Consider the following 13,599-nt stretch of genomic DNA (forward strand, 5'->3'; position numbering starts at 1 on the left):
CAAGAGTGGAGTCCAGAAATGTACGTATAAAACCAAGTACTGCGGTAGACTAAAGCGTGACATTTCGAGAGCCATGGTTATAAGGTGTGCCATTCTGAAGACCCTAGGTTCTTGTTGCCCCTAGACCGAACCCGAGCCTCTCTGTATTCTGGCCTTGGGCTGTCGGGCGAACCTTTCCAGAGGCGCAGGGGCTTCCCTCCAGAGTGGAGGCCACGCGGACGGTGAGTGTCAAGGGTCAGATGGCGGGCTCCCTCACGGACCACAGCGCGCTGGGGAAGAGGCCAGAGGCTGCTCAGCTGGGGGCGGGGGGGTCATGGTGGGGGGTTTGGGGGGTGGGGGGAGGGACTGAAGAACAGAGGGAGGAACAAAGTCTGGCCCCGCCAGCGTCCCTGGCACGTCAGGGCGGGACAAGAGAAGGCCGGGTCGGCCCCCAGGGGGCGCGGCTGGCGTGCGCAGGGAGGTTCCCCGAGGCGGCACCCTCCGTGCTGGGCGGGGCTGGGTGCCGGCAGCCCCCGGCACTGAGCGAGTTTGGCGCACCCGGCTTCCGAGCGCAGTGCACGACCTCACCATGGGGTCGGGCAATTTGGAGCTGATTTTTGACCGCGTGGGGCACTTTGGCAGGTAGGGAGTTGGAATTGGGGGTGGGGAGGAAGGACAGCCTAGGGGCAGCGGGAGCCACGTGGCTGGAGGCGCCGGTGGGGTCTGTTTCTTTCCGTTGCAATGGGGTTCTCGCGCTGCGCTCGCGATCTGAAAACATCTCCACCCCATGTGTCCCAGGGAAGCTGGGAGACCCGTGTCCAGACTCCTGAGTCTGAGCTGGGCTAGTGCTCTCAAACTCTGGCAGCGGGACCTCCCCATATCCTGCAGAGGGGCACTGGGGCTTGCTTCGGGAATGGTGGGCGCGGGCCGCCTGGCGCTCCTGCTGCGGGACTGGTGGGGTCTGCAGCGCGCCTTGGGGGGGGGGCCGGAGTCGGGAGGCCCCGCCGGAGAGGTCGGTCACACGAATAGAGGAGTGCCTGTTACTGGCCGCACGTTTCTCTAATCCGCCAAACCCCCTCCTTTCACTTCTGCAGAAGATTCCTGCCCAGCCCCGCCACCCCCTGGGGTCTCTCTCAGCGCCTGGCAGGTGTTGCCCCAGGAACAACCCTTAGTCAGAGTTTATTGCCTGCATAGAAACCAATATGTGCCAGGTACACTGTGCCAGGTGGTTGGTTACACGCAGTGTTTCATTTGATGCCCAGTGGGGATCTTGCAAAGGTGTTTTAATCTTTATTTTGATGATTGTGGAACTGAGGCCGGTAGGGCCAAAGACCCACGACTACTTAATGGTGGGACCTAGGTTTAATCTTGGTACACTACCCATTCTCTTTTCATTTGTTAAATTAATAACAGAATTTTAAAAATTCATTCATTCATTCATTCATTCATTCATTCATTCATTCATTCATTCAGAAAGGCTTCTCTGTCTCATCCTAGCTGTTTCGGAGAGGAAGCTGGGTGAGGTGCCATACAATATGCTGATCGGAGGTTTGGCGCTAAGTCTGAATCATGGCCTGCCACTTGCCTCCAACGTAATTCTGGGAATGCTGTGTCTCACTTTCCTATCCACAAAATGGGAGTCATAATAATACCTGCCTCACCACCTTCTCCCAGGTCGGTAGTGCAGAAATGATGGTGCTGCTCTTCAAGGTGGCAAGGTGCACAGGTTTTGGTTATGATTCCCAGTGTTTGCAAAAAGGAAGCTACTGGAGCAGGTGGAGAAGGAGCAGGGCCTCCAGCTCTCCCCTGTTTCTTCCTAATACCTGCGTGTTAGTGGGTGCTGAGTTTTGCCTCACTCGGTCATAAACTCTTCGTACATCTTCTCTTCTTTAATCTTCACTGCAGCCCTGTGAGACTGGTAGCATCACTCTCATTTTACACATGAGAAAACTGAGGCTTGTGCCTGAATCACAAACCTAGTAATAGCCAAGCAGAATTGGATGTCATTGGATGTCCATTGGCCTCCACAGGTCATGTTCTTTGCCGTGATGCTCTCCTGAGCCCAATTAGGTACCAGCCCCGGGACTTGGCCAGGCCCTTTATATATGATCTCATGTTTTCCTTCTGGAAGCAGGAGGATAAAAGATCAGCTCTGGGGTTGGATGTCTGAATTCCAATCCTGGCTCTACCACATCGTGACTATATGGTCTTGAGCATTTTAACTATCACTTCTTCATCTGTACAATGGGGGTAAGAATAGTACTACAAATGTTTATTATAAGGAGTCCACATGCAGCCTCTCATTTCATCCTCACAGTAACCCTACGAGGATGGTACTAATACCATCCTTTCCCCATGTATTTTGGGATTAACTAAGGTTAATAGTAGTGTTTGGCTAAGGTGCTATAACAAAAATTTGAGACCCCTCAATTGGAAGTTTGCTCCTCTCCAGTCACTGTCCAAGGCAGGTTCTGTTCCATGGGGTCATCGGGTGACCCAAGTGGGTGAGGCAGCTCCGCCATCTACCCATGGGGCTCCCTCTCCGCCTGGGGCAGCTGCTCCCATTGTCCTCACCCACATGGTCAAATGTAGCTCACCATGGTGAAAGAAGGGGAGAATGGATTTTGCGAGACAGCTCTTAGCCAGCCTCAATAATTATTCAGTAAGTTCTTAATAAATCATGGCTATTGTTGTTACCTGAGTCTCCATCCTGGTGGGAGGGGTTGATTGTGAAAGCAGCTGGAAGGAAGGAAAGGGGTAACAACCCAAAGTTTGCAGCAGAAGGTTTGAAAACAGTGTGACTATAACACAGTACCCCATATTTCCTCTGGTATTTGCTCTGATTGGTCTCTATTGTTTAGAAAGTGAGGTTATTGTGCATTATAAGTCTTTTCTTAAGGAAACCTAGTGAATGTGTTAAGTAGAGATCCCTAATTGTCTCTCGTTTCTCATTAGTCATTTCTAGGGTGAGAAAGCACTATTCTAATCATCTTTAAAAGAGGAAAGCAGGACACCTAAGAAGAGTTAAAAAGGAGTTCCAGGACTTGTCTTGAAACTATATTGAAGTTTCATAGACTTCACAGCTTCAGCCGCATGTGAGAGGGAACTGAGGAAACAGATTCAGGCATCTGTGTCGGGGGATCTAAGAACCTGGATCCCAGAGTTGTCCCGGGATAAGGGAAGAGATGGTTTAAAATGTCAGATTTGGACTGTAGATCCTTGGGCGACTTATATTTATGGATATAGGTAGTGTTTTTCTTTAATATATGAGCTTTTATGGCTTTTCTTGTTTAACTTCACTTTATGAACATGAACATCGCCAATACTTGTATGCACCTACAATGTGCCATAGTGCTTTACAAGTAGTAAGTCTTTCCATTCCCACAACAACCCATTTTTCAGATGAGGAAACCGAGGCACAACTAGGTTAAGGATCTTGCCCACGGTGCCAGCTGGTAAATATTAGAGTCAAGATTCAAACCTCGGCAGTCTGGCTCTGTAGTCCATGCTCTTAGCCACAGTGGGGTACCACCAGTTCTTTATACAGAATGATAGTAAGTCTAAGACTGGAAGTAATTGCCTTTAACCTATCACCCACATTTCACGGGTCAATTTCCAAGGGGTCCCGGTCATCTTTCTTTTCTTGCACCTGGGCCTTCTGCCTGTTGTGTCTGTATGATGCTTCTTCCATTTATGTGTGTCTCCAGCTGAGGGCAAGTGCTGTATTGGATTTGTAAGTCTATCGTGCTGGACGGGCCTTAGGTTGGGCACATGGATGACACCTGATGGACAAAGGAGTCTTTGTGAGGGAGAGAGTGATATGCTAGAATGCTAGACCCCTAAGGAAGTAAGGCTTTGTTGTTTCAAGAAGTTGTCATTGCAAAAGCTAAAGAGAAGTTTAAATTGCAAGAATGCTTAGGATCATCCCAGCACATGGAAAAACATTTATGTGAACTAGCATGGCTTTTGGGGACTGCTAGGTGGTTTATTCTTTCTGGAGTATGGAGTGTGAGGATGCAAGGGAAGCTGACAATCACCCCCAAGAGTATTTTTGAATGTCATACTAAGGAGTCTGGGTATTAGGAAAATCACTACGCAGAATGGAAAGTGCATTGGAGGGGCAGGATTTAGGGCAAGGAGACCAGACGAGACTCAGGGAGGAGCCCAGGTGGGAGATAATGAGGGTCTGGACCAAGGCAGGAGGGGTGGGAACAGGGGGGACAGGGCTGTTTTAACAGGTGGAATACACAGGACCTCTTGCCCTAAGGCATGAAGGAGAAGTGGGACGGACCATGGGAGCACCCCACACCACTCTCTGTGCCCCTATTTCTGGTGTTTGTGTTTGATGGTGCCCTACAGTCAGAAACAGTTATACTCTCAGTGGGGTAGGCTGGGGGCTCGGATATTGAGATCAGTTTGAGACTCTTGAGTGTCTTGTGGGAATTCCAGGTTGGGGCCTCCAATAGGCATCTGGGTAAATAATGTAGTGTTCAGGCAAGACACCTCCTTGTCAGTAAAGACTCAGTGGCCTTCGAGGCTGAAATCCAGCTGGCAGGCACCATGTGGACAGACTGGGCGTGCCTTGGCACCCATTCCAGTCGTGCCTCAGCAGGGGCATTGCTGAATACTTTTCCCTCTCCCTGAGTTTTGCAGATACAAAACTTTAAAATTGATATCTTACACATATTCAGTAAAGTACGCACCATAATCTACAACCTGATGAATCATCATAAAGTGAGCACAGCCATGTTACCACCCAGATCACCCCTTCTCATGCCCTCTCCCAAGCACTCTCCCTCGCTGTCCCCCAAAACTCACTATTCTCCTCACACCTAACATCATAGGTTCATTTTGCCTCATTCTAAACTTTATATAAATGCAGTAAAAAAACCCACATACTCTCTCTCTGGCTTCTTTTGTTCAACATTGTGTTTGTAAGATTCACTCATATTGTATGTCACAGTCGTTTGCTGATTTTCTTTGCTGTATAGTAGTCAGGACGTGAATATACCAGAGTTTATTCATTTGCTGTCAATAGACATTTACATTGTCTTCAAGTTGGGCTTATTATGAATAGGCTCTCGTGTATGTCTTTTGGGGTGCTCGTGCAGACATTTGGTTGGTTGTATACCTAGGAGAGGAATTGCTCTGTCACTGAGTGTGCATGTGGTCAGCTACCAAACAGTTTTGCCAAGTGGTTGCAACAAATTACACCCTCACAAGCTGTTGGTGAGTGTTCCAATTGCTCCACAACAGTTGTTAAATGTTTTAATTATCAAACCTTGTATCACCCCCAGAGAATTTGATTTCCCGGGGCAGTTCCTCATCCATATCAGAATCTCATAGGAAGCTCATGTGGTGTCCTGAAGCCCACCTCACATCTCCTGACCCACAATCACTAGGGGTATGGCAGAGAAGATAAATCCTAGCTTCAGAGGCTGGCCAGGACGGGTGTTCTGCTGGGAAGTGTGTGTGTGAGCAGAGACCGTGACCAGGGATTTCGAGAATAGCTCTAGCGCTGACTGGGATTCAGGCTGGCGGGGAAGTTGGCAGTCAGCTAGAGAAGCTGGTGGGATCCACAGACTGGACACCTGGAGCCTCCTGGAAATGGGGCCAGTGGGAGGGACGGGGGCAACGAGGAGGATGGGAGGTCGTGGTCAGTGAGCAGAATGTGAGCTTTTCAGCGGTGGGGCCACTCCAGGTGCTGAGGCCACTTAGGTACCAAACCCAGATTCCTTCAGGGGCAGGCAGGTGAACTTCAGACAGACAAAACCTGTCTGCCATTTGCAGCGGCTGTGTCGTAATTTTCTGAGTTGAAATTTAGGTGGGTGGGAGGGAGTAAAAGAATTCTAAATAGGTGCATTATATGTGATTTATGCTACATTCTCAGTCATGTTCATAAGGAGTGGTATTATTATTGGATGCCCAAACAGGATTTGGTTTCAAGAGGACCTGATGCCCAAGTCCATTGCCATGGGGCCTGGCAGTGAGAGGCTGACCCACCACAGGCTCCACTGTAATGAGCTGGAGAGGGTGGTTCTCAATCTGTACGGGATCCCCGGAGCTTGCTGTTAGTGAAGAACTCCACACTGCCCTTGCCCTCTGGCATTTCCTAGGCACTGTTTATATCTTTACCATGATGGATGTAACCAGTCTCCTGCTGAGGAATATTTAAGTTTCTAACATTGTGCAGTTACATACACGACATTGAATACTACATTTATAAATTAACTTTGGGAGAGTTGATATCTTTATGATGTTGAATACTTTATGATGTTGGTTACTTTTAGGGAGGTAGAGTTTTATTACTTTCAAGGGCAGACAGTAACACCTATTAGTCTATTATCTGACAGCAAAGTAGAGACACTTAAGTGCTTGGTTTAAAAAAGAGAATTAGTAAATACGAACTGTTTTCTTAAGTAAGATTAGCTTTCCATTTCATGTACATGAGTGATTTGCTAAGCAAAGATGTTTTGATCACCAAATCTCAGGTAGCCCGCCAAGTTTGAAGTACGTCGAAATGATAGATGAGAGAATGAACGTGAAAGTGCTTAAACTGTAAAGCGTGGTCCAACATAAGGCGTTAGCAGAATATGTTCAGTGAGCAAGACAATGTACGACTAACAAGTTCCGTACAGCACCTGGGCGGGGGACGTGGGGAAGTGGGGAAATGAGGACCTCTGCTGTGTTAAGAACAGGCCTGTCTAGAGTCTGTTTGATAGAACAGAACCACTCGGATGAAATTCTCTAACAGAGCCCGTCTAGCTAGTGATTATTCCTGCAGGCTGGGGAATGCTTCCTGGGAAAATGGCAGGGAAGGAAGAAATACCTCCTGAATGCAGGAGCGTGTTACCTGAGGGCGAGTGCTCTACCATCCATGCCAGGTGCTCACAGGTAGCATAGTGTGTGCAGGCCAAGGGCAGAACCTGACCCTGAGGCTCTGTGGTGATGGCCAGCAGTCAGTGCGTGAGGTGAGGGCTGGTTACCTGCAGGAGTGAGGGCTCAAGCACCACTCTGAAACCCTGGTCTTAGCCTTTTGGGGTCTGTTGAGCCAGAGCAACTCAGGCTTGTCTTCTCAGACTGCTGTTCTGCCCGGCTCCTCTGCATGGAATAGACTGAGGCTGGTTTCTGATCACTTTTCTTTTGGCAGGGGTACCTTTTCTGGAAAAACAGAGCTGGCTTCCATTAGCCCCGAGGGTACACGTTTTGGGGCTTCACGCTCTTTTGGCTGTTCACCCCAAAGAGACCATGAGAATAGCAATTTGTGTGTCCTGTCCTCCTTCTCCTGCTAGAAAAAAGACACTTTTTTTTTCCTGCCTGCTTTTTGTTTTGTTTTTCTTCTCTGAACTGGCTGCTGGGGCCAGCACCAGATACAGAGATCAGCTTTGAAACTATGGCCAGCACCACCAGCCCGTGGGGTCCTGACAGCCCCAGCACTTTAAATGGCTTCCATTTTACTCACTGTTTATCTCCATGAGGTTCTATGAGAAGTGAGGAATGCTGGCAGCGTGCCAGCGTGGCAGTCAGCCCTGAGGACTTGGGGAGGTCACCAACGGGACACATCGCAGCACCACTTCTGTGACTTTGCCTAGTATTGTCACTTGGGATAGTCTCCAAAGTGGGGTGTGTTCACCTACTAGTGTAGTGGGCAGAGGTGATGATTTGGAGTTCCATAAACACACCCATTTTACATATGCATGTATGTATATAAGTAAATGTATATGTGTGAATTTGTATTTCAACATAATATATTCAGTATTATATGAATATATGCATGCATATATGCTCCTTTTATATGTCTACACACACACACACACACACACACACACACACACACACATTATTTATTTATTTATTTATTTACCGATGGGGAAGCCAGTCAAAATGTTTTTGGTTACACTGGCTTCTTGAACACTTCTTTTTCCTAGAGGTACGAGTCCGCATTAACTTCAGCGCTGTTCAGCCCAATTTCATGACATTTTACGTACACTGCACTTAGCCACCAGGCTGCGTGCTACAGGAGATACTAAAAGTGACTGAACCACAGTTGCTACCCTTATGGGACTTCATTCAACCTTTTATGGGACTTTTTTTGTTGGTTTGATAGAGAACTATAATAGAAAACATTCACCTTGTATCCTTTAAAAAATCAACATAAATAACAGCAGTACTTCAGTTGCATATTGTGGTCAGAGAAGAGAAAGTAATAGGGAGAGAATGAGTGAAAGTGGAGAAGGGGGAAGTAAATAGAAAAGGGAGACCTGAGAGAAGCAGGCAGTGAAGGGCTCTGGGGGCATTGAGTGTGGAGGGAAAAAGGAAGAAGTGGAGAGAAGGGAAGGAATAGGCTAGACCAGCAGTTCTCAAATGTGACCTGCAGATCACTGGGGTCTGCAAGGCCAAGACTATTTTCAGAGTAATACTAACACGTTAGTTGCCTTCTTTATTCTCATTATCTCATGAAAGTACAATGGAGTTTTCCAGAGACTATGTGACGTGTAATAATAATCATCAGATTGAAAGCAGGCGCAGACAAACTAGCTGTCTTCTATTAATCCAAGTTTTCTTTTCCTCATCCACAAATTTATTAAGAAAGGTTTGTCTAAGGATTAACAACACTTTCATGAACTCCTAGCTTAGTACATTTATTATGTTTTTAAAGGGACATTAGTTTATTAGGCATGGTATGTTTCTCAAACGCAGGAAATCTACTAGTGTTTACGATATAATTTCTAAGATGTTAAACAATATTCTTTATCACGTGTCCTAAATTTTTGCTATGAATAAATCATATGCGTACTCACTTGTCGGTTGTAGTTATTATCTGTTTGAAATGTGAGCCAGCATTTGTCTATCGAACATCTTATGGAACCAATATGAATCCATATAAATTCCTGGACTATTAGATTTCTGAAATGTTAGTGACAGTGTATTAATCCAAGTTTTGAATGTGCCACTCTTCTCACTAGTTTTGTTTTGAAAACTATAGCTACATGTTATTGTTATGTTTAAATGGATTAAATTGATAGCTATAGCCCACATAAAGAAAAGCCCCTTGGGGTCCTCACAATTTTTAATAATGTAAAGGCTCCTGAGACCAAAAAGTTTGAGAACCGCTGTGCTAAGGGATGGTCAGACCTTCAAGTGAGAGGGAGCAGGTGGCTGGGCAGGTCTGAAAATAGGAAGGAAGACAAAGATCACACGTGTCCATAGTGTAATTTTGCCTCAGTGTGATCTGACAGGACCTATTTCCTACTTCTGTGATGATGGTTGTATAGTAAAGTTCTTCACTGTCTGAACTGATTCTATTTTAAATCTAAACCATGAAATCAACTGCCCACAGGGGCTGTTCTGACTCTTAATTCCAGGGGTTTGAAATTGGTGGGGCAGTCCAAATTTTATGTATTTTATCCTGTTGTCCCATCGGCACAGTTGTCCTTGGGAGACAATTTTTATTTCTGAAAATGTGTCACTGTTGGCTTGAGTCTGTAAATTTGGAGACCCTACATTTAGTTTTAAACTTTTGAATAATCTTTGAAGTTTTGAATCATTTTAAGTTTACAGAAAAATTGCATAGGTAGTACAGAGAGTACCTATGTGCATCTCACCCAGTTTCCGCATTGTTAACATCTGACCTGACCGTGACATAGTTGTCAAAACCAAGAAACTGACATTAGTATATTACTATTAACTAAACTCTAGACTTTCATATAGATTTCACTAGTTTTTTTTTCTAGATTTTTCACTAGTTTCAGTAGTCCGCGAAGGTCCTCTTCCTATTCTCTGATCCAATCCTGGGGATCACATTGCATTTCCTTGTCTTGTCTCCCAGGGAGTTCTGGTCTGTAACACTTTCTCAGTCTTTCCTTGTTTTTTTTTTTTTAATGACCTTGTCTTCAGGAGTATTGGCCATGCAGCCTGTAGAATGTCCCCCAATCTGGGATTATCTGTTGTTTTTCTCATGATTAGACCAGGGTTTTGGTTTTGGGAACAAAGTCCATAGAGGTGAAGTGCCTGCTCTTCCTATCATACGAGGGGTGCACGATATCCACACATCGTGGGGGGTGTTAACCTGCAACATTTGGTTAAGATGGTGTTTGCTAGATTGCCCACTGTAAAGTTACTGTTTTTTTTCCTTTTTCTACTATGTTCTTGGGAAATAAGCCACTAAGTCTAGCCCACCTTCAAGGCGTAAAGAGTGGGAATTAAGCTCCATCTCCTGTGGAGGGGGAATGGTTACAGATATTAGTTGGAACTTTACTGTAAGAAAGATTTGTCTCTTTCCTCCTTTTTATTTATTTGTTCGATCATTTATTTACATTAGTGTGGTGTATTTGTCAGGATTCTCCAGAGAAACAGAAGCAATAGGGTATATAAATATATGTATATATTTTTATAGATATAGAGGTGCATGTGTATATAGATATAGATAAGAGGAAATTTATTACAGGAATTGAGTCACATGATTATGGAATCCCATAATGTGCCATCTGCAAGCTGGAGACCCAGGAAAGCCAGTGGTGTAATTTAGTCTGGGTCCAGAGGCCTGAGAATCAAAGGGCTGATGGTGTAAGTCCCAGTTTGAAAGTCCAAGAACCAGGAGCATCAATGTCCAAGGACAGCAGAAGATGGATGTCACAGCCCAAGCAGAGAGAGTGAATTTGTCCTTCCTCCACCTTTTTGCTCTATTCAGGCCCTCAACAATTGCATGATGCCCAACGTCATTGGTGTGGGCAATCTTCTTTACTCAGTTTACTGGTTCAAATGCTAATCTCCAGAAACACCCTCACAGACACACCCAGAAATAATGTTTTACCAGCTATCTTGACATCTGTTAGCCCAGTCAAACTGATACGTAAACTTAACCGTGACAATGTGTACTCATATATTTATTTTATACTTCGGGGTATACTATGCTGTTTATTCGGGGTATACTATGCTGTTTATTTTGTTGCTCAAATTATTTCAGTGTAGCCACCTGGAGCTCTTTCAGATTGGTTCCTGTGTGCCTTTAACATGCCTCCATCTATTTATACTTTGAGCACTTCCTTGCTTTCTGAAATTACAAGATGCTCCAGGCATATTTTGTATACTCCCTCTCCTGGTCTTATAATCAGCCATTTTTTTCTGGTTCCTTTTAATGGGGTGTAGTATTTAGAAATCAAGATCAGGGCACTGGGTGTGCTTGTTGCTATTGGCATGTTATTGCTTCTAAGCCCTCTCAAAAGATAGAGCTATGTAATGTATATTATATATGTTATATATTATATATTATATAATATATATGTATATATACTAAACTGTGCACCCGAACATTTATTTCTGTATTTACCATCTGTATGTATATATAAAGCTAAACATGACAGAGACCCTTCATATTTGCTTATGTATAGGCCAGATATAACAACTTGCTTTTCTTCTCTTTCCAGATACCAGATATTTGTCTATTTTACATGTGCCTTCCAGAACATATCTTGTGGTATCCACTACTTGGCTTCTGTGTTTATGACCATGTTCCCCAAGCATACCTGCAGGCCCCCAGGCAACGTGAGTCGGATTCTTTTCCACAATACCTCGTTGTGGAGGTTGGATGACATCTGGACCCTGTTTCCCACTGGCCGTGAGGATTACGTTGTAGTACAACTAGAGGACGGTGAGGTCTGGGAGCTCACAAGATGTTACAGGTTCCGGAGGGATAACAACTCGAGTTTGAACTATGATTATGATGGCCATAAGAGTGGTTTTTCTTGCTTGGATGGCTTCATCTATGACAAGAGCAAATGGGATAACACTGTGGTGACTCAGTGGGACTTGGTCTGTAACCGAGAATGGTTTGCAAAGCTGATCCAGCCCACTTTTATGTTTGGAGTACTGCTGGGAGCGCTGGTTTTTGGCTACCTTTCTGACAGGTAAAATGAAATATTTAGGATTGCTGCATCAGTGTAGAGTTCATTTTTCTGTATGGTTTTCTTAGGGGACAGGGAATTATGTTCAAAACTGTAGTCATTTTCATGACTAAATACCTACCTCTTTGCTGATATGTTAAATAACAGACACAAAATAACATAGCGGTAAGAGGATGGGTTCTGAATACAGTTGGTCTGTGTTTAAATCCTGGTTCTACTTACTAGCTGTGGACCCTGGACAAATTGCCTAACTTGTGTTTTGGAATCTTGTTTGTAAGCTGGAGATTACAACAATATCACTCACCTCAAAGGGTTATTGTGAAATTAATACAGAAAACGTATCTTGGACACATAACTACTCAACAGATACTGGTTATTACTTTGAATATATGTATATATATATATATATATATATTTTTTTTTTTTGTTTGTTTGTTTGTTTTGTTTTGTTGTTGTTGTTGTTGTTGTTAAGTAGACTTGCTTTTAAGAGGTATAGCCCGACAGCAATAAGCAGCAGAAGCAGACTTCTGCACAAAGACTTAAATATTGGAATTACCAGGCACAGATAAAGTAACTACCATGCTTCCCTGAAAATAAGACCTAGCCAGACAATCAGCTTTAATGCGTCTTTTGGAGCAAAAATTAATATAAGATCCGGTATTGTCCGTCTTTGATGGTCTTTGTTCCCTGCAAGAGATAGCTCTCATCTGCTGTGAGTGAACAACTGTAGGTGGTAGAGGGCATTGATAAGGTATGGGTAAGAAAATAGTTTTAAATGGCATTCAAGGCTCAAATGAGATTGGGGGATATTCATGTGTAGGTCCAACAATCCCCACTAGTGTGTGTGAGAGCAGAGAAGGCTGAGGGCGTGAAGATGATAGTTCCCTATTTGCTTGCGTATCCTCTGCTGTGCCGGGCAAGCCTGTTGGTTGGAATCTCAGGACTATATTCTTTTGCCTTAAAACTATCTGTCAGAGACAAATCACAGGGAGAAAATATTTGCAAGTCGCACATCTAATAAGGGTCTAGTATTCAGAATCTATAAAGAACTCTTACAACTCAATAACAAAAAACCCAATTTAAAAATGGGCAAAAGATTTAGATAGGTATTTTTCTAAAGAATATATACAAATGTTCAATGAGCACATATAAAAATGCTCAACATCATTGATCATTAGAGAACTGTAAATCGAAACCACAATGAGATGCCCCTGCACACTCACTAGGATGGCTATAATGAAAAAGACAGACAATAACAAGTGCTGTGGAGGATGTGGAGCAATTCATACCCTCATACCCTGCTGTTGGGATTGTGAAAACGGGGCAGCCACCTTGGAAAACAGTTTTTCAGTTCCTCAAAAAGTTAAAACGTAGGGTTATATGACCCAGCAATTTCAGTGCTCGGTGATTACCCAAGAGAATTGGAACGTAAGTTCACACGAAATCTTGCTCAGGAATGTTCATGGCAGCATTGTTCATAATCAAAAAGTGGAAACAATCCAAATGTCCATCAACAGATGAATAGATAAACAAAGTGTGGTATATTCATACAATGGAATGTAAGTAGTCATAAAAAGGAATGAAGTACTGATACATGCTACAACATGGATGAGCCTTGAAAACATTATACTATGTGAAAGAAGCCAGGCACAAAAGGTCATATATTATGTGACTCCATTTATATAAAATGTCCTGAATAGGCAACTCTATAGAGACA

At 44.2% G+C, this 13,599-nt stretch overlaps 1 protein-coding gene across 3 annotated transcripts in view; it reads left to right on the forward strand.

The window, feature by feature from the left end:
• The first annotated feature begins 360 nt into the window (after positions 1-360).
• DDO (D-aspartate oxidase) overlaps positions 361-13,599 on the forward strand; it is a 66,923-nt gene continuing 53,684 nt past the window's right edge. Inside the window, exons 1-2 of one of the 3 annotated variants that reach the window (XM_081044562.1) lie at positions 361-621; positions 11,406-11,885. In XM_081044562.1, coding sequence (XP_080900688.1) covers positions 569-621; positions 11,406-11,885 — 533 coding nt within the window. In that variant the 5' untranslated portion in view covers positions 361-568. The remainder of the gene's footprint in view (positions 622-11,405; positions 11,886-13,599) is intronic. The other 2 variants (XM_081044563.1, XM_081044569.1) reach the window with 2 other exon arrangements.

This window comes from Rhinolophus hipposideros (genome assembly GCF_964194185.1).
Source record: "Rhinolophus hipposideros genome assembly, chromosome: 3".
NCBI classification, from domain to species: Eukaryota; Metazoa; Chordata; class Mammalia; order Chiroptera; family Rhinolophidae; genus Rhinolophus; species Rhinolophus hipposideros.